Source organism: Oryx dammah, unplaced genomic scaffold (genome assembly GCF_014754425.2).
Source record: "Oryx dammah isolate SB20612 unplaced genomic scaffold, SCBI_Odam_1.1 HiC_scaffold_13, whole genome shotgun sequence".
Taxonomy (NCBI): Eukaryota; Metazoa; Chordata; class Mammalia; order Artiodactyla; family Bovidae; genus Oryx; species Oryx dammah.
In genome coordinates this window covers 39,649,291-39,668,765 of record NW_024070197.1, presented here as the reverse complement: position 1 = coordinate 39,668,765, position 19,475 = coordinate 39,649,291, and the positions used below count along the sequence as shown (strand labels likewise).

The 19,475-nt window shown below is 51.6% G+C and overlaps 1 protein-coding gene across 5 annotated transcripts in view; it reads left to right on the top strand.

The window, feature by feature from the left end:
- The window catches only part of NLRC5 (NLR family CARD domain containing 5), a 90,950-nt gene that overhangs the window by 47,399 nt on the left and 24,076 nt on the right, over positions 1–19,475 (top strand). For all 5 annotated transcript variants that reach the window (XM_040253939.1, XM_040253937.1, XM_040253936.1 and 2 more), the window contains 14 exons: positions 324–389; positions 876–959; positions 3,206–3,289; positions 4,268–4,357; positions 6,729–6,797; positions 7,586–7,654; positions 8,517–8,600; positions 9,020–9,103; positions 10,887–10,976; positions 12,204–12,248; positions 13,224–13,310; positions 14,098–14,181; positions 16,387–16,470; positions 19,202–19,291. In XM_040253939.1, the coding sequence (XP_040109873.1) occupies positions 324–389; positions 876–959; positions 3,206–3,289; positions 4,268–4,357; positions 6,729–6,797; positions 7,586–7,654; positions 8,517–8,600; positions 9,020–9,103; positions 10,887–10,976; positions 12,204–12,248; positions 13,224–13,310; positions 14,098–14,181; positions 16,387–16,470; positions 19,202–19,291 (1,110 nt within the window). The remainder of the gene's footprint in view (positions 1–323; positions 390–875; positions 960–3,205; positions 3,290–4,267; positions 4,358–6,728; positions 6,798–7,585; positions 7,655–8,516; positions 8,601–9,019; positions 9,104–10,886; positions 10,977–12,203; positions 12,249–13,223; positions 13,311–14,097; positions 14,182–16,386; positions 16,471–19,201; positions 19,292–19,475) is intronic.

Sequence of the window (19,475 nt, the reverse complement as noted above, 5' to 3'; positions counted from 1 at the left end):
ATGTTGACAATCACTTTATGTGTTGGATGTTGTCATCCCACTTTAAAAAAAGAAAATGGAGGCTCAGATGGATGAAATGACTTGCCCAAGGCCACACAGCTAAATATGGCAGAACCAGAATTCGAATCAAGGCCCCACTCGACTGCAGACCTTGTTTTCTGCTGCTTTGTTGAATAGCACCTTCAGTACTTTCAAGCAACTGTCTTTGCTACTCATTGACTGTGGGTCATGCTGTAGGGTTATCATTTCCTAGAAACTAAGGGAAGAGGTTTGGTCCTTCATGCCTCAGTCTCCTGAGCCAGTGTTGGGTTTGTTCTTGCCAGATACCCAGACTTACAGGGAAATGCCAACCAGAGGACAGAGGCTCCGAGGAGAAGCCTGGCACTCAGGTACCTTGGAGGGATCCATTGCCTTGAGGGGAGGGATATGATGTGGGGAGATGGTTCCTTCCCAGAGGAGTCATGGCAGGGGCAGGGGAGATAAAGGGAAAAGCAGATGTGTGGCAGGGAAAGGGTATGAATAACCCATCCTGGCCTGAACTAGGAGGATCTGTCATAAGAACAACACTAAAATCTGCTATTCAATGAATGGCCCTCTGCTTTGTGCTTGGCACTGTAATATTTTATATCCATTACCTCATTTTAGTTGTTTTGAAAACCTGCAAAGTACACGTTATTAACCCCATTTGGTAGAGGAGAAAACTGAGTCTCAGGTGCCTTGCCTAAGGTCACTTGGCTGCTGAAAAACAGGGCCAAGGTTAGACCCAGGTCTGCCGGCCTCCTGGCTCCTCCAGCTCCTGGCAGCCACACTCAGGGCTTCAGGAGCCATAGTGTAGCTTCTGACCTTGAGCTTCTCTGCTCTGACCCCCACTTCAGGCTCCAGAAGTGTCAGCTTAGGGTCCATGATGTGGAGGTGCTCATAGCCCAGCTGCAGGAGGGCCCACAACTGGATGAAGTGGAGTGAGTATCACAGGGAGCACCAGGGCAGGAGGCGGAAGGGGAGGGCAGGGCAGCGTAGGCAAAGCCTTTTGGGTGGATGGTGTGGGGAAGGGCATGCTCTTCATTAAGAATTTGGGGGAATCAGATCATCAGAACAGCTGTCGTTATTAGCACCTGTCATGTACCAGGCACTTTTACATACATCCTCCCATTTAATCCTTATATCTCTATGATGTAAGTACTGCTACTGTGGGCATTTTATAGTGGAGGAAATTTAAACACAGAAAGGTAAATTTGCTCATGGTCACAAAGCTAGGAAGACTCTAGGCCAGGCTTCAGGCTCAGTCTGACTCCTGTCCTTATCTTCCCAGAGGTCTGCAAAGCAGAAAGCTCATGACACTTTGGTCTTATCTTCTAAACCACAACCCTCAGGGTCCCTCACCCTGTCTTCCTCCCAGAGTAGCATGAGATGACCTTTCTGGGACTGGAGAAAATTGTCAGGATGTCCAGCTCCTGGGTGATGCCTTTGAGAGTGTGGTTTGGGGAAAACCGGAGGTCCTGGCACGTCACCAGGAAGGGACCCCTGCCAGGATCATCCCAGAAAGTCAAATGGGCTTGAAGTTGGGTTGGGGCAAGTTGGATGGGGTGAAGGCAGCCTTGATGACCAAAGTTGCAACCTTGATGTTGTCCCATTGCAAGAACCAAGACAGGATTAAAAGCTGGTTTTTACCAAACTCACATACTTCCACCTAGCTTCCACCAGCTTCCAGCCAGCCACCATCAGGCCTGTCCCTCCCCCAGTGTTCCCACCTGGTTACACAGATCAGACAACCTCTTAGCCCCTTGTCCTCCTCCTATAGCCAGTCTATCCTGAGTTGTCCTTCCCCCTATACAGTTCCCTTGGGACACTCTCTTGGGATTTTCCTGGTGGTCCAGTGGTTAAGACTCCACACTTCCACTGGAGGGGGAATGAGTTTGATCCCTGGTAGGGGAGCTAAAACCTCACATGATCTGGGACTAAGATCCTACATGTGGCATGACACGCCCGTTCTCTTTTCTCCATCCTCTTCATCCACCTGCCTAATCTAAACCACTCTCACCTTCCACTTGCATGCCTCCTCACTAGGTTCCCTGCTTCCATCCTGGCCACCTCCACCTGGCAGTAAACTGCCTTTTATTGCTGCCTTCCCCTTCCCCTTGCTCAGGATAAAGCCCAAATCCTTAAATACTGTATGATCCAGAACAAGCCCGCAATCCCACAAGCCCCATCTGACCCCACTTTCTCACTCAATCTTATTTATTTATTTCTTTGTTTAATTTATTTACTGTTTTGTGGCTGTGCTGGTCTTCCTTGCTGCACTTTTCTAGGATTTTCTAGTTGCAGCTTTTTTTTCAACTAGGCTTTTCTTGAGTTGCAGCGAGTGGGGGACTACTCTCTAGTTGCAGTGCACGGACTCCTCTCATTGCCGAGCACAGGCTCTAGGCATGCAGGCTTCAGTAACATCAGTTCCCAGGCTCTAGAGCACAGACTCAGTAGTTGTGGTGCCCGGGCTTAGTTGCTCCGCAGCTTGTGGCATCTTCCCAGACCAGGGATCAAACCCATGCCTCCTGCATTGGCAGGTGGATCCTTTACCACTGAGCCATCAGGGAAGCCCCCACTCAGTCTTTAGCCTAGACATACTGGCTCTTTTTCAGGTCCTTGAATGTGCTATGCCTCAGGGTCTCTGAGTGTGCTCTCCCTGCTACCAGGAACCCGCTTCCCCCACCTCTCTCCCACCCCTTACCTGTTGGACTCCTAGTTTTTCTAGCAAGTAGCTCAAACATCAGGGAAGTCTTCTCTTTTACCCAGATTAAATCAGACCCCCCTAAAAGCATGGAGCTCATCACAAGAAGTAATTGTGTAGGTTGTAGCATAAGGAAACAGTCGAGGGTGGGGCCTTGAAGTCAGGCTGCCCAAGTTCAAATCCCAGGTCCAACTTTGATCGAATATTTCAACCACTCTGGAAGTCAATTTACTCATCAGTAAAGTGAGGATAATAATAGTGCCTACTTCATAGGGTTGTTATGAGGATTAAATATCCAAACATTGTGAAAGCACCTAGGACAGTTTCAGGCATATGGTATATAATCTTTCAATGTTCTTTATAACTGAGTCTCATTTATTGGAGTGATGCTTTGACTAAAGTCATTGAGAGACTGTGTGAATGCTGAGGGTGGAGGGGGCACCCCACCCTCGCTGCACAGGACATCAGACCCCTCTGTCTCAGCCTCTCAGGGAACCAGCTCAAAGATGAAGGCTGTAAACTGATGGCAGAGGCTGCTCCCCAACTGCGCATCACGAAGAAGCTGGAGTGAGTTGCCTGCCCCACTGTCGGGTACCAGGGAGGGTCTAGCAGAGCCCCAGCTGGTCCCTGCCACCCCCGATCCCCGTGCCCACAGTTGCCAGAAATGATGCCGCTCCATGACCTCCCATGCTTTCTCCCAACTCCAGTGTGGCTGGAGTGGTTCAGCCATGTCCTGCCCTTGCCTCTGGCATGTGCCACCTGGGTCCCATTACGAAAACCCCTTGTACACGTAGAGTGTGTTCCGTGTACACCAGTAGCTTGTGTTCCAGTTTGCCCTGACAGCTGCCCCGTGGTGGGTGGGGTGCAGTGTTTTGTTGGCGCAGCTTCAGAGTATTGGGTGGATGGGTGCTGGTGTGTTGGGTTGGGATGCTGGAGTGGAAAGTAGTATGTTAGGGTGGGGGTACGGTTTAGGGGTAAAAGGATGGGTTGTGGTGGTGGTGGGATGAAAAGAAAGGGTAGCGGGCTACTGAGTACGCTGTGGTGGTGCCTGGTGTGGGGTAGGGTGCTGTTTGAGGGGGATGTGGTGGGTTCTTAGCATCAAGTGTGAGTTATGTGGGGAGGAGGGTGTTGAAGTTAACAGCGATTTGGATTCTTGGCCTTGGATTTAGACCTTGGCTCTGGCACTCAGTAGCTCTGTGATCCTGGGAAAGTAACGTAGTGTTTCTTGGCCTCAGTTTCCCCCATTGATAAAAATGGTATTAAAATGGAGGTTATCTTTCAGATCAGAAAACTGAGGATCAGAGAGGCAAAAACAGTAAGTCAGTGCTTCTTACTCCAGGTGGAGAACTTTATTCTCTGTGTGGGGCAGGGGGTCACATGCCTCTTGGCTCATCCACCTGGGCCAGAAGCCTTTGAGACCCCTTGGTTAGGGACCCAGGACATTCCAAGAATGACAGCTGCTGAGCCAGGAGGAAGAGCTGGAGCTGTCTGGGGCCGGGGACTCCAACCACCTGCTGATGGCTGCCTCCCTCCTCCTGTCCACAGCCTCAGCGACAATGGGCTTTCTGTGGCCGGGGTGCTGAGTGTGCTGAGTGTGGTGAGCACGTGCCAAACCCTGGCAGAGCTACATATCAGGTAGGAACTCCCAGTGGGCCACCGTCACCCACTGCCACCCACAGCGTGGAGCGCCCAGGCTCTCCCATCATCCCTCTCCAAATGCTCTGCATTCTTTCTGGCCATGGGCCTTTGGGTCCTATAGAAGAAGCTGCTGTTGCCTGCCCAGACCCGCTTTACAGCTGGGCGCCCGTTCCCAGCTACTAAAGGTGTTAGCCGCTCACAGTTTATACCTCTTCTGGAGAACTGACCCAGGTGGATAAGATCCAGTGATGCCTGGGAGGGTACACCTCCACCCTATCCCCCCAACCAGGAACACCCAATGACAGAGGCAGAGGTGTAACTTACCAGCCCCCTTGCCTCAGGTGGGGCAAACTTTTAGTGATAGTCACGCACCCTAAGGGATCTGGCCGAGGATCTTCCCTGTTATGCTTCCCTCTGTCCCTTATTGATTTCTCCTGAGATCAGACCCTCAGTACATCATGTATGCAGTGACCAAGAGACTCTACTTCTAAGGGGGCCTGACCTTAGACGGGGCCCGACATTATTTCTGTAAGTCTCTGTGTTCAATCTGGGCAGCTGAGGACAGATGTTAATGTCAACATAGTCCCCACCCATAGGGGCTCTCAACTTAGTTGGGAGGCCCTGCTTTAAACACTCCTCAAAGGAGGAAAGGGAGACCAAGTTCACCTAAGAGGTGGATTAGGGGACCTTGGTTCGCTGTATATAATAATTGAGCAAAGGCCCCTCTGATGTTGCAAATGTCACTCCATTCACTGCTAGGAATTTATAATGAAGAGATAACCATGATCGTGCAAACACTTAGTCCTGCAGGGGTGTTCGTCTCTGTCTTGGTTGTAATAAGAAAAACTGAAAATAACTTAAATCTTTAACAATAGGATATTAGTGCTATTAGTTAAATAGACTAAATTGGCTTCAGAGAGAACTCTAGGGAACCATGATACAGCTGCAGCTTTAGTGCAGAGGGAAGACTGTGTCCTATTAAGTAAACATAAAAATTTTAATTCATTGTTTATATAATAAAGCTTTTCAATCACACTGAAAGGGAGTATAGTATAATGAACTCCCCAGCTCCCACCAATATCTGTCAACATCATGTAACCCTTGCTTCATCTGTCCTTTGAAATACTAATTTTTAAAAGAGAACCTGTAAATATATCCATTCTTTAAGAAAGAAAAAGAAAATTCTGTAGAAAATGGAGACAGTCTATTAGTGTGATGGTAACAGCCAACTAATAAAATTCAGAGGTTTGATAATGTAAAAAAAAAAGAAAAAGAAAGACTGTTAACTGCATTAAGAAGAGAAAAGATTTGAAGGGCCCATTCCACATGTTATTAATACCATCAGTGGTAATTGATATGTGGAAAAGATTGTGGGTGATTTTTCTTTATTTTCTTTTTACTTTATTCTATTTTCTAAGTTCTCTAGAGGGAAGAAGTATGACTTTTGTAATCAGAAATATATTGGGTTGTCCCAAAAGTTCATACGGGTTTTTCTATTCATGCATGTTTTTCCATTACATGGAAAAACCCGAGTGAACTTTTGGGACAACCTAGTGAACTCCAGGAATTGGTGATGGACAGGGAGGCCTGGCGTGCTGCGATTCATGGGGTTGCAAAGAGTCGGACACAACTGAGCAACTGAACTGAACTGAACTGAGTGTCTATAACCGGAGAAGGCAATGGCACCCCACTCCGCTACTCTTGCTTGAAAAATCCCATGGATGGAGGAGGCTGGTAGGCTCAGTCCACGGGGTCGCTGAGTCTGATACGATTGAGCGACTTCACTTTCACTTTTCACTTTCATGCATTGGAGAAGGAAATGGCAACCCCCTCCAGTGTTCTTGCCTGGAGAATCCCAGGGACAGGGGAGCCTGGTGGGCTGCCTTCTATGGGGTCGCACAGAGTCAGACACGACTGAAGCGACTTAGCAGCAGCAGTGTCTATAACATTCAGTTGGGAAGGCGAGGTTAGGGCTGCACTGACTGTCAGTCACAGCCTCCCGTGGACTCCCAGTGCCCGTCTGGCCCGGCAGTGGCCTCCCCATGTGGCGCTGAGCACCCACAGCCTCCAGGCACAGAGGAGCAGGAAGAAGGAAGAGAGGTTTCAGCCTGAGGCAGAGAGAAAGCAGAGCTGAAGTTTGATTTCAGAGCAAGAAAAGACTTACCAGGAAATGAGGGTCCATACCTTTGTGAAATTTCTGCAGTAGAAAGACTCTAGGCCCCCAGGAAGCTCAGAGGATGTTAGGGCGGATCAGAGGAAGTGCTACAGCTAGAGGCAGGGGGGTGACCCCTTAGAGGCCCAGCTGAAAAAATGACTTCAGGGAGCCCCGTAAACCTCCTGCCTCCTCCCTCCCCTCTTTTCTTTGCAGCCTGCTGCACAAAACTGTGGTCTTCACGTTTGCCCCAGAGCTGGAGGAGGAGGAGGGGATCCAGAAGAGGTAGGGCCCTGACGTCATCCTGGCCCAGCCCTCAGCCCGGACCATCCCCTCCTTGAGCTCCACAGCTGGACTGTGCAACTCAGCGGCGGCGGGTGGGGATGACAAATTCACAAAGGTGCAGGAAGTCAGCAGGTTCGGCTGGGATGCTACCCAAAAGGGGAGGCTCAAAGGATGAACCACCTCCCCCCTTTCCCAAAGTGGAACCTGAAGAGAGCCCTAGGTTGCCAGATGCAGCCTGGGACAGGGATGGAGTAGCCAGAGAGCTCCTCCTGGGAGACTGAGGCCCTGCAGCCTAAACCCAGAGGACTCCCTGGTCTGCAGCTCTGATTTTGGTCAGAACTTCAGGCTCCCTTTTGTGCAAGGACCGTTTAGAGGGTGTTTGCCTCCTCCAGGGTCCCTTCCTGGGTTTGCCCAGCCCAGCACACAGGCAGAGACTCAGCTCAGTGCTCGACTATAGTCTTCTGTAGGATCTGAGCTTTTGAAGGCTTGCTTGGCACTGAGGCTGACATCTTCAAAGGCACAGACGGTAATGAGATCAAAGATACTAAGAGCCAAGGTTAACTGAGAGGCAGCAAACTAAGGCAATTCACTTATATTCTCCCAGTGCCAGGCTGAGGGATTTGTCCCAGGCCACCCAGCCAGGAAGTCAAGAGGACCCATTGAAACCAAGATCTGACTGTCCCCAGGCCTCATATAGGGACTGAATGGTGAGGAGTGGCACTAAGGTTGGAGTTTGAGACAGTGGGTAAGGCATTTGCTGAGACTGGCCTTGGGATGTGTCCCTCCAGGGCTACGTTTCCTGACAGCCTGACATTCCAGATGCCCTCTGAGCCGTCTCTGCGCTCTCCGAGGATCAGGTACCACCGTGATGGCCTGTAGGCTCCTCCGTGGCTCCAGCCTCCTCCCTTCCTGGGTGCAGAGTCTGCCCCTGGGCCCCAGCCCCAGGTGCTCCCAGAGGACATGACCTGTTGTCGTGGCCTGGTTTTCCTGCCTGTCACCTCCCTTGCCCAGCCCACCCCACATGGGGCTCACAGGGCAGCCCTCAGTCACTTCCCTGCCCAAGGTCCCCACCCCCTGTTAGCCCCCCAGACCTCCAGTAGCTGAGGACTTATGGGGACTCTGGATGCAGAGAATGGGTAGCAAGTAGCCCCTTCTTTCCTGATCCAGGGGCCTAAGCCTGGGGGCTCAGCTCAGCCCCGCAGGACTCCCATCACAACTCTGCTAGCCTTCTCTCTGAGTCTGTGTCCATCCAAATTTCCTACTCTGGCTGTCAGTCTGTCTCTCAATCTGTCTCTCTCTCTCCTCTCCTTCTCTTATCTCTGTGTCTTCCCTGGTGGCTCGGGGGTAAAGAATCCACCTGCCAATGCGGGAGACCTGGGTTCAATCCCTGGGTTGGGAGGATCCGCTGGAGGAGGGCATGGCAACCCACTCCAGTATTCTTGCCTGGAGAAACCCATGGACAGAGGAGCCTGGAGGGCTACAGTCCACGGGGTTGCCGAGAGTCAGACATGAAGCGGCTAAGCACGCCTGCTGACTCTGACTCTTCTGTGCCCGTGTGACATCCTGTGTGTGCCATGTGTCGGTCCCTCTTGGTCTGTCTGGGTGCCAGATACACCCTTCCGCCAGCCCCTCCGCCTGTGTGTCTGGGGGTGGCAGGCCGCTCTGGCCCCTCTGCTGAGCGGTGCAGGCGCTGCAGGGCTGTGGTTCTGCCCTTCTCAGGCTGACGCACTGTGCTCTGCAAGCCCAGCGCCTGGAGCTGCTCTGCAAATCCCTGGGAGGAAGTTGCCGCCTCGGTCACCTTGAGTAAGTGGTTGTGGCTGGCGGGCGGGTGGGTGGGGGCATCAGTTGGTAGGTATTAGTGTGGCACATTTTGTATTGTTTCTTAAGATTTAGATCATGTGTTCGTTCCCCGCTGCATTCCCTTAGAGAACCTGGTCAGAGTCATGACTCATCCCCCTAAAACATAGCCCCCTCCCACATCTGACACTCTGAAGCCCAACTCTGATCCCTCAGGGGTCACAAACCTGAGGATGAGAACCCCTGGGGTGGGGGAGATCCCACCTGACCCAGTGCTGGGGCTGAGATCCAGCCTGGCAGCCCAGGACTGTATCCCAGTTCCGGCAGACACTGAGTGGCTGAGAAGCAGAGATGGAGACTTGAAATTTTGCCATCTCCACCCCTGCCACCCTCCACTGACTTGTCCTACCCGTCACCCCTCCCAGCTTATCAGGCAATGCTCTGGGGGATGAAGGTGTGGCCCTGCTGGCTCAGCTGCTCCCAGGACTGGGTTCTCTGCAGTCCTTGAAGTGAGTAGCCCTCTGGGCAAAGCCTCTGAGATGGGATCTCATCAGGATGAGGGTGTGTGGGGGGGGAGGGGGGCAGAGGGGATGGTGATAAAGGGATGGGGAGATATTCTGTGTCCCATCTCATTCCCACCTGGGATTATCATAAGGATCAAATCAGACAGCTGGTCCTATTCAGGACAGGGTAGCTACTACTGTGATTCTCGCTAAAAGAGAAACTGGATTCTATGACTCTGCAACCCAGCTTTTGAGTTGAGGTTTCACTTCTCAAACCTGGCTCCTTGTCTCTGCACATGCTCTCAGGAAGGCCCAGGCAGGAAGATCTGGGGTTTTGCCTGATTAACGTAACAGCTGGCAGCCATTCTGGCCCTGGGGTGTGGGAAGGGGCTGTTTGATGGGGCCCTGGCCGGGTTGTCAGGGACGGTTTGAACTAAAGAAGACACCCAAAGCAGTGTGACTGGACACTTGAGAGCCCTGTGCACCTGCCAAGAGACGAGAGAAGTTCACCACGGGAGGGGGGCCCTGGAAGGAGGCTGGGAACCCCCAGACTTTGCCTGCAGCCAACCAGAGTTTCTAGGCCCTTAAAGGTCCCTGTTTCAGGCTCACACGCCCCCTCCTCCTCCCTGGCTCTTCGAGGAGAGCCTTTCTGGCCGCAGGAACCTGGTTACAGGTCCTAGGTTCCCAGTGTCCCTGGACAAATTACATCACCTCTCTGAGCTCCTGGTTCTAGTCAGTTCACATGGAAACACAGAAGGGGGTGGCTGTGGCTTGGGCTATAGCCCGTGCTGTGGCTTGAGAGCACTGCCCACTCCAACCGCCTTTCACTGGTTGCTTCTGTTCCTGTTCACAGCCTCCAGAGGGTGGGGAGGAAGACCTCACTGATGCAGGCAAATGTTACGCAGATGTGAAGTGAAGTGAAAATTGCTCAGTCGTGTCTGACTCTTTATGACCCCGATGGACTATACAGTTCATGGATTTCTCTAGGCCAGAATACTGGAGTGGGTAGCCTTTCCTTCTCCAGGGGATCTTCCCAACCCAGGGATCAAACCCAGGTCTCCTGCATTGCAGGAGGATTCTTTACCAGCTGAGCCACAGGGGAAGCCCAGGAATACTGGACTGGGTAGCCTATCCCTTCTCCTGGGATCTTTTCCCTCCTGAAAAGATCCTGACCCAGGAATCAAAACGGGGTCTCCTGCATTGCAGGCGAATTCTTTACCAGCTGAGCTATCAAGGAGCCTTCCAGAATATCCTCCTGTGACCTTGTCAATACTGGGAATGCCTGGTATGGCTTCCTGGTATGGGTGAGGGTCTGCACCCACCTGCCAGTCTCCCAGTGCCTGAGGAGTGCTTGTTAAGTGGCAAATATTAAACCACTAGGATGGATTGACAGGCCATGAAAGAGGAAAAGCTCTGTTCTGCTTTTTCAACAAGGGGCCTCACATTTTCACTTTGCACTGGGTACTGCCCCTCCTGGATCAGGTGGGGAAACCGAGGCACAAGTCACCCCAGATTCATTATAGATAGAGGGAACCACTGAGTTCTAATCTCAGCTCTGTCACCAACTTGTCTGTTAATCTTGGGCAAGACCTTCCTGCTCTCTGGGCCTCAGTTTCCCCATCTGTACAATGGGGAGTTAGCAGAGACACTCTGAGTAACTCTGGGGTTCTGAGTGTTCCATTGTCTGGTACAGGGAGGGGCAGCCCTCCCCAACCCTGTGCTCTAACCACAAAGAGGGTGTTACCGAGTCCTGAGTGACCTCGACCGCAACACCCCTCTGACTCTCCAGCCTCAGTGAGAACCGTTTGTCCCTGGAGGGTGTGTTCAGTTTGATCCAGTGCTTCTCTACTCTGCAGTGGCTTCTGCATTTGGAATTCAGGTGAGAGTGCCCCTGGGACCCTGTCCTGTCCCTCGTCTGTCCCATTCATGGTGCTGCATCCTCAGGGCTCTGGTGTGATACCAGGCCCAGTGAACAACTGTTATGTGTCTGTAGAATGAGTGAATAGATGAATGAGTGAAATATAGCTCCAGGAATGCTCAAATTTCTTGACATTCACCATGGGACACAATCCATATACTGTCCCATACTTACTCTCTGGATTGCCCTGGGAGACTTCTAAGGAAATTGAGAGCTCTCTGGTAGCCATTGAATTTTCAGGGACCCACCTGAATGGTGGGTTCTTTGGAGCTGATGAGAGTGTAGAAGGGAAGGCACCATTAAAAAGAATGAAATAATGCCACTGGCAGCAACGTGGATGGACCTAGAGACTGTCATACTGATGAAGTAATTAGAGAGGGAGAAATATCGTAAGACATCCCTTATATGTGGAGTCTAAAGAGAAATGGTACAAATGAACTTACAAAGCAGAAACAGACTCACAGAAAACAAACTTATGGTTGCCGGTGGGAAGGATCGGGGGAAGGGATAGTTAGGGAGTTTGGGATGGACTGATACACTCTTCTGTATTTAAAATGTATAACCAGCAAGGCCCTACTGTATAGCACAGGGAACTCTGCTCAATGTTATGTGGCAGCCTGGATGGGGGGGAAGTTTGGGGGGAAATGGATACATGTGTATGTATGCCTGAGTCCCTTCCCTGTTCACCTGAAGCTATGACAACATTGTTAATTGGCTATGGCCCAATACAAAACTTAAAGTTTAAAAAAAAAAAGAAGAAGAAGGGAAGGCACCCAGCCAAGCAGCCCTGGGCCAGGCAAAGCAGATCTTCCGTGGTTTCAGGTAAAGTCTGCCCATTCCTCCCCTCCACGTTCCGAGAGTAGGTGGCGCAGTAGCAGAGAGACCAGGTTCAAAAGTCCAGGCTCCCTGCTCTCTGGCTGTGTTGCTCTGAGCAGATCACTAGGGCTCTCTATACCTCAGTTTCCTCCTCTGTGAAGTGTAAGAATACTTCATTACCTCACGATTTTATTGTGAGCATCAAAGGTCATGTCAGTGGTGTGCTTTGTATGTAGTATGTTTATTATCCTGTTTGCTGAGAAAACAGGCCACCATTAATTAACCCAGCGTGTCTGGTCTCTTGCCTTGCCACTGCCCGGGAGGGGAGCCCTTTGGCCCTTTCTTACGCTACTGCTTTCTCTCTGTCTACAGCTCTGCGAGCCAACACGTCATCCTGAGAGGGGACAAAAGAGGCAGGTAAGGAGGGAGCTCTGAGATTTGGACAGGGTATGGTCCCCTCTCTCTCTGGTCCCCACTTCCTATAGGTACCCTCACCCCCAGGCCCATACTGACAGTTAGCTATAGAGTAACCCACCCATATCTGACAGGCTGGAATGGATCACTTCTGTAACCCTCTTCCCCATATTAATGTGCAGTAGTCAGCTGCCTTAAATCTTTTCTCAAAAGGCGTGCACGTGGGAGGGAGGGCGGAGCCGACGGGTGATGCTACCACAAAACAGGTGCTGGCACATTGCAGCTGTGTGGGAGGGTGCCGGGGAGCAGCCCTGTCTCTGCCTCCGGAAACCTTTGTAGAATTGTGCAGACTCCTGCCTTCCTGTGAATCACTGCCCTTCCACACGCTGAGAATCACATTTGAGAAACCAAGAACCGTTGGTGCTCTGAAAAAGTTTCCATGCCTTTGCGGTAAACAAGTTCCTTCTGTGCCAGGGCTCCGGGCTGCCCCCTAGTGGAGGCCGGCCGCCTGGTCTCACCTTGGCCGGTACAAGGGCGCCTCAAGTGGGGCCAGCGGGGCAAGAGTGCATTTCCAGACAATGCCTTAGAGAAAAGCCTCGCGGTATCAAGTGGGCTACCTGAAGCCGAGGTGGTCTTGTTTGCCGAGCTAGGGTCTCCATTTCTAGGGACTCTCTGGGTTCTTGAAACCAGAAGGATCAAGGCCCAGAGAGGGGAAGTCATGTGAATGCTACCCACAGTGATGGTCGGAAAGAGGAGGGCTCTTGTCCTCGAATCCCCTGACCTGGTCAGGTGCTGCCCACGTGGACAGGTATAAGCTGTGGGCGTCCTTGCTCTGACTTCCCTTCCCTGGGCCTCAGTTGCCCCATTCGTCCAGGGAGGGGCTTGACTGTGACAAGAGCTCCTTCCGGCCCTGATGAGTCGAGTCTTCCAATGCGGATGCTTCGAATTTTCCTCTCAAGATGGTTTCCCTGCTTGCAGGGATCTGTTGGCTCCTGGATCTTTGCCAGAGTTCCGAGCTGGAGCCCGGTTGGGATTTGGTCAGCGCCACGTCCCCAGGAGCTTCTGGTACCGTCTTACCGCTTCTTGTTTGGGGGTAACTGCAGTGGGGTGAGGGGTGAGGGAGTGGAGAGTCTGGGAGGGCTGCTGATGGGGCTGCAGGATCCAACATTCCCACGTTATTTTCTCAGAAGACTTCCCAGCCCTACCGTGAGGGGCTGTGAGACCCTGGCTGGGCCCCTCCTGTCTCTGGGGCTTGATTTCCTCACCTAAGAAGAGAGACACCGTAGCTCATAGCTGGTGCCTGAACAGGGTTATCAGGGAGCGGGGAGGGGCAGGAACCAGGCAGGGTGGGAACACCTCATGGGGAGGGGGCAGTGGCGGGGAGTGAAGGCTTGGCTCCTGGGGAGCGTTTCTGGGTGGCTGGAGCTTATATGGGGAGAGTGGAGGTGAGTGGAAACATGGGAGAGGCGTTTTAGCGTAAGGATACTGGGGAGCCACAGAGGGTTTTCAGCACAGGAAGAGGGTGGTCAGTTTTATACTGTTACAGATAAGATTCCAGCAGGGTAGAGAGTTGCAAGAGGCAAGATTGGGAACCCAGGAGATGTTAAAGTAGCCCAGGTGAGTGAAAGTGGTAGCCTGGATGTAGGCAGGAGTCCCAGGAGGACTTGGGACTGGTTCAGAGCTGCTGAGCACTCAGGCGGCCTTGATTGTGACTGTCAGAGTAGGGGGCCTGGGGCCTGTAGGGGGTAGGGTATTCCGTGTCAGGGGAGGGGCCGGTGGCCTGCAGGTTTGGGGGCTGGACAGGGGCCCTGAGCCCTCCCTGACCTCATCATGCCTGCTTGCCCCTTTTCAGCCTCAAGGAATGTCAGCTGGAGCCCCTGAGCCTCTCCCATCTCTGCAAGTCTCTGGAGAAGTGCCCGGGGCCCCTGGAAGTCCAGTAAGTACCGAGGACACAGCCCAGGGCCACAATGTGGGCACCTGCCCAGTGACCTGGGGTGGGGGTGGCCTGGTTAGAGGCCAGGTGAGTCCTTCCTGGTCCCTTCCTGCCAGACCCCACAGCCCGACCCCAGGGGAGGTCCTGGAGGCTCGTTGCCTCCCAGTGGCCCCAGCTTCAGGCACCTCACCCCTCCCCATGAGAGAGGCTGTGCTGGGCCTGGGGCTTCATCTCCTGTCTGCTCAACTCAGGGCACCCGTAATCCCCAGTCTGCCCCCACCCCACCCCGAGAGCCCCACCCTGGCTCCCACCCGGGCCTGCCTGTGTGGCTGGAGCCTGTCAAGGCCCCTCCTCAGGGGACCCCATCCACCCCGGATACCAGCTCACCCCAGAATACCTGGGTCTGTGACCAGAGGCTAGGCTTAGAATCAGGAGTCCTGGCTCAGCTTTGTCATCTGCAAAGTGGTCAGTCAGACTTTTCCTGCCCTCATCATTGTTGTCATTTTCTTATAATAATTACCGTAAAATAAAGAAACCCAAGACAACCCTGCCTCACCCAAATAACCCCTTCCCTTTTCAACTCAGCATCATTGTTGGTCCTGGTGGCCCTCTCCATTTGTGTATACAGTTTTTTTCTGTTTGAAGTCACAGGCCAGCTACATTCTGCAGTTTCACTTTACATTGCCCCATATGTTCTTTTCCATTTTGCTAGGTTTTTTTTTTTCCCCCTTGCTTTCTGGCTCCCATTTCAAATGCCCTTCTGGCCCTTGCAACAAACTCATTATCCATTATTATTAACATTATCATTATTAACAATATCCTTATGTTGACACCAGGAGGGTGTCCTTTCATGCCTCTCTCCTTGTTCAAATACATATGGACACAGAGGACGAGGGGGTGTGATGTTGTTAACAGGCACAGGATCTCAACAACCTTTTGTCTATCACAGAACATTGTGGCTTTCCTGAAATATCGAGACATGTGGAACCAATGAATTTTCAAACAAACCATTTATTTTAGAACAGTTGATGACTTGCTTTATAGAAAAGCTGCAAAGCTAGTCCAGAGTTCCCTCACCTACTTACCCCTGCTTGTTAATATCATTTATATCATGGTACATGATGTGTACATTTCAGCATTCCTTGTGAGATGTAACAGATAAAGTTTCTGTTGCTTTAAAAAAAAAAAAACAAAAAAACTGTGTAAACCCAGCATTGACCCAAGCGGAAGCCATGGCACTATGTCTGTTGGGGGTCCAGTGGAAAGCCACTGGTGTTTGTGGTCAGACCACCCCTCAATGAAAGCCACTGTTCTGCCTGTGCCCTGAGCCCCAGACCCAGTCCTAGGACAGAGGAGGTATAGCTGAGCCTACAGCCTGGGTCCTGATAGGCTCCTTGCTTCCAACTCCAGAACCACAGGAGGCCCCTGCCACTATTCCCCACAAGCTGGGTTCCCTGCCAGCCAGAAAAGCACATATTGGGGTGCTCCTGATAACCCCAGTGAGGGGAAAAGGGCAGCCTTCAGGGGACCAAGAACAGGGACAGAGAGAAGAAGGGAAGCAAGAGGGGAGGAGACAGAAGGAAAACACTGTCCAAATGCCTCTGGGGGGCAGGTGGTAGCTCCCAACTCCCAGGGAGGGCTGTATGTAAATCCCAGAATGCTGGGAGATGCGGTCAGCACAGTCCACCAGCCAGAGCAGAGAGCACAGGGTGGGTATGAGGAGTTCCTCCTAAGTGGGCTGGCTTCTGATGAGTTATCTAGATGAGCGATCAGATGGTGGTCTGGTTTTCATGGACAGTCAGAGATCCGAGCTACCTTGCGTCTCTTCTTTGCTGACCCATTAAATACCTGAATTGCCACTGGTCTGTTCAGTACTTTGGGTTAAGGCAGCATTTTCTTCTTAACAGGTGTGTTCCACAAGGCCCTCAAAAGAATGATTCTTCTTGTCCATGTCTTTTGGGGAAAAAGATTCCTACTTTTTTCACAAGGCACAAGGGCAGATTAAAGGTTCTGAGAAGTCCTGCAGCCAAGAAAACTAATGTGACTTAACCTGGCATTTTCCAAGCATGTACAACCTTCCTTTTCCTCCAGCCTCAATGATAACTCAAGGACCCAGTATTCAGAGGGGGTGTTTTGGGCAGTCCTGGTATAGAACCCATCTAGGTTTTCCCAATTTCCCCCACCTCATTCAGATGCTTTGTTTCTCAGATTGTCCTGCGAGGTGCTGAGTGACGAGAGCCTGGAGACCCTGCTGCACCACCTACCGCAGCTCCCCCAGCTAAGCCTGCTGCAGTAAGACCGGTTTCCCCATTTCCCTGTGCAGAGCTGAGGCTCTTGCATTGGAAAGCCATTCCCTTCTGCCCCTTCATCCTTCTCTTGAGCTGTTTCATAATTGTACCTGGCACAACTTGGAGCCTAAGTCTGCTTCCAGCTCTTCCCTAATACTTTATCAACCTCACGGGAGTTATTGGACCCCTCTAAGCCTCAGTTTCCTCATCTGACAAATGGGACTAATAGTCTTCACTCTACCCCCCAGGGTTGGGATTCAGACAAGAGAGTTGCTCTAAAAGCACCTTGAAGAATGGAAGGCCTGTGACACCCGGGCCAATGTACCTCTTCCTACCCACAGAAAGGTCACCTGCTCCTCTAAAGAGACTTTACAGTTGTAGGTCATGTATACATCACACACCCGTTTTGAAAGGTCACCAGCTAATTCTGTATAAGGGGAATTTAAACAGCATCCCCCAAAGTATTTAAAACTCTGTTTTCTAATTTCAGCTCAGACTGCTTAGAATTTAAAAAGGATTTACTTTAAATATTTTTCTAGCAGAGAGCAAAAGCAGCTGTAGCTGAGATGGAAAAATACAGCAGAAAATTAAATTGTACCATTAAGAACAGCAACATTAAGTACTCCTGCTAAGGATCTCTCAGCCACCTGAGACTGCTCTCGTCACACCCAGGATCTTACTTATCCCTGAGTCCTATGTGAGAGGAAGGAGACTTCTCAGAGGTGGGCAAGTGTTGGGCTGCAGCCTGCCAGGCTCCTCTGTCCATGGACTTCTCCAGGCAAGAATACTAGAGTCGTTACCATTCCCCTAGAGAAGGGGTCTCCTGCATTGCAGGCAGATTCTTTACCATCTGAGCCACCAGGGAAGCCCCAAGTGTGACAAAACCCATGTCAAAATACAGAACCCACTGTGGCTCCTCCTGCCAGGAAAGGGGGGGTTCCTTGGGACACGTAAGTTGCAGGTTAAAATAAATAGGTAGGAAACCTCAGACCAGAGAGGGCCTTCTCTATGCCCAGGTCACACAGCATCAGTGCCCGACTCTTCGTCTACCTTTGGAATGAGGTGACCAGCCTGACTCTCGCCAGTGCTTCAGCTTTGTATTACTCAGTCCATACTGTTTGTACACTGCTCTGAAGCACTGTTTGGGGTGCTGGAGACACAGTGGAGAGGGAAAAAAAATGACCAGACCCTTGTCTACTTGGAGCTTACCTTATAGTAGAAGGAGAGGTCAATAAGCAGAGTGAAAGCAAATAAGATGAATTCAGACAGTGAAAATGTATTTTTCTAGGTAATATGGTAAAGAGTGATTATTGGAGGTGATTTAGACAATGGTGAGAGTGGTCAGGGAACACCTCTAAGGAGGGACACTGGGGTATGGCCAGAGGGAGGAGAAGGAGCCAGCCTTGTGCAAAGCAGGGAACAGCATGCCAAGGAGATGGAACAGCATGCATGAGGCCCTGAGGCAGGGTGGAGCTTTGTGTGTTCAAGGAACAGGCAGAAGGCCAGTGTGGCCAGAGCACAGTGGCCAGCAGAGTTGTAGGAGAAAAGGTAGAAAAATGAGCCTGGGCCTGGTCACACAGGGCCTGGTAGCCATGGGGAGGAGTTAGGGATTTTGCCCAAGGAGACCTGAAAAGGAGAGGAATAATTTGTGTTTTCAAAAGCTTAGTCTGGTGGCTGGGTGGAGAAGGGGATCCCGGGACAAGCATGGAAGTCAGAGCACCAAGGAGCTGTGCAGCTGGAATAAGAGACGAGGGGGCTGGGAATGGGAAGAGGAGAGGGGAGTATATAGATTCAGGGTGGACCTCAGAGGTGGAACTGACAAGACCCTGATGGAAGGTTGATGGAGCGAGGCCGACGGAGGCACCAAGGATGCCTCCAGGGGCAAGGTGGAAGCATGTCACTTTCTCTAAGGCAATGCTTCGCAACTGGGGGTGATTTTGCTCCTTAGGGGACATTCAGGATGGAGACATTTTTGTTGTCATTGGTGGAGGGGGCGGGAGGTTGTGCTCCTGCTGGCATCTAAGGAGTTGTTCAGTCGCTTGGTCGCGTCTGACTCTTTGCAACCCCATGGACTGCCGGATGCCAGGCTTCCCCATCCTTCACTATCTCTAGGAGTTTGCTCAAATTCATGTCCACTGAGTCAATAATATCATCCAACCATCTTGTCCTCTGTCATCCCCTTCTCTTCCTGCCCTCAATCTTTCCTAGCATCTAGTGAGTAGAGGTCTGGGATGCTGCTAAACTTCCTGCTGGACAGCCCCCAATGCCAAAGAATTATCTTGGTAGTGCTGACCTTGAGAAACTCTCATGGCTTGCATCTTCCCGCTCCCTGTCAGCAAGGGCTCACATGTTAGTCCTTGGGATAGAAGCAGGATAATAATAACAACACAACAAGCATGGGGTATTGTGTTAGGCAGTGCACAAGCTTAATGTTTCAGTACTCGCAACACCCTAGAGGAAGGTGTGCCATAAGTAGTCCTGTTTTTCAGATGAGGAAACTGAGGCTCAGAGTTTAAGTGACTTGTCCAAGGACACACAGCCTATAAGCAGGACTAGAGCCAAACCTAAGCCCACTTGACCCCGAGCTCCTATTTTTCCCTCTTGAGTCGCTGCCTCCTTCCTTACTGCCTGGCTCACCTGCCAGTGCCCCCCATCCTTTGTGTCCAGGTTTCTCGCCCACCAATCTTGCTTGGCTCCAACTTGCTCACATAGGACCCCACCTCTTTCCCTGTCAGACTGAGCCAGACGCAATTGCCTCCAAGGAGCCCCCTCCTGCTAGCTGACCTCTTCAGTCTGTGCCCACAGGTTCAGAAGGTGGATCTCAGGTGGGCATTGCCCTGGGGCAACCAGAACTCAGCTGGGAGGGTGGTGCTGGAGGCTGTTGGATGTGAAGGGTGGGGGTGAGGCAGTGGGACCCAAATCAGAGATTCAGCTGCTCAAGAAGGGGAGCCTGCCCCCTGGGGGCATCCTGAAGCTGTGGTCGAAGGTGGCTGATGAAGGTGCTGTCTG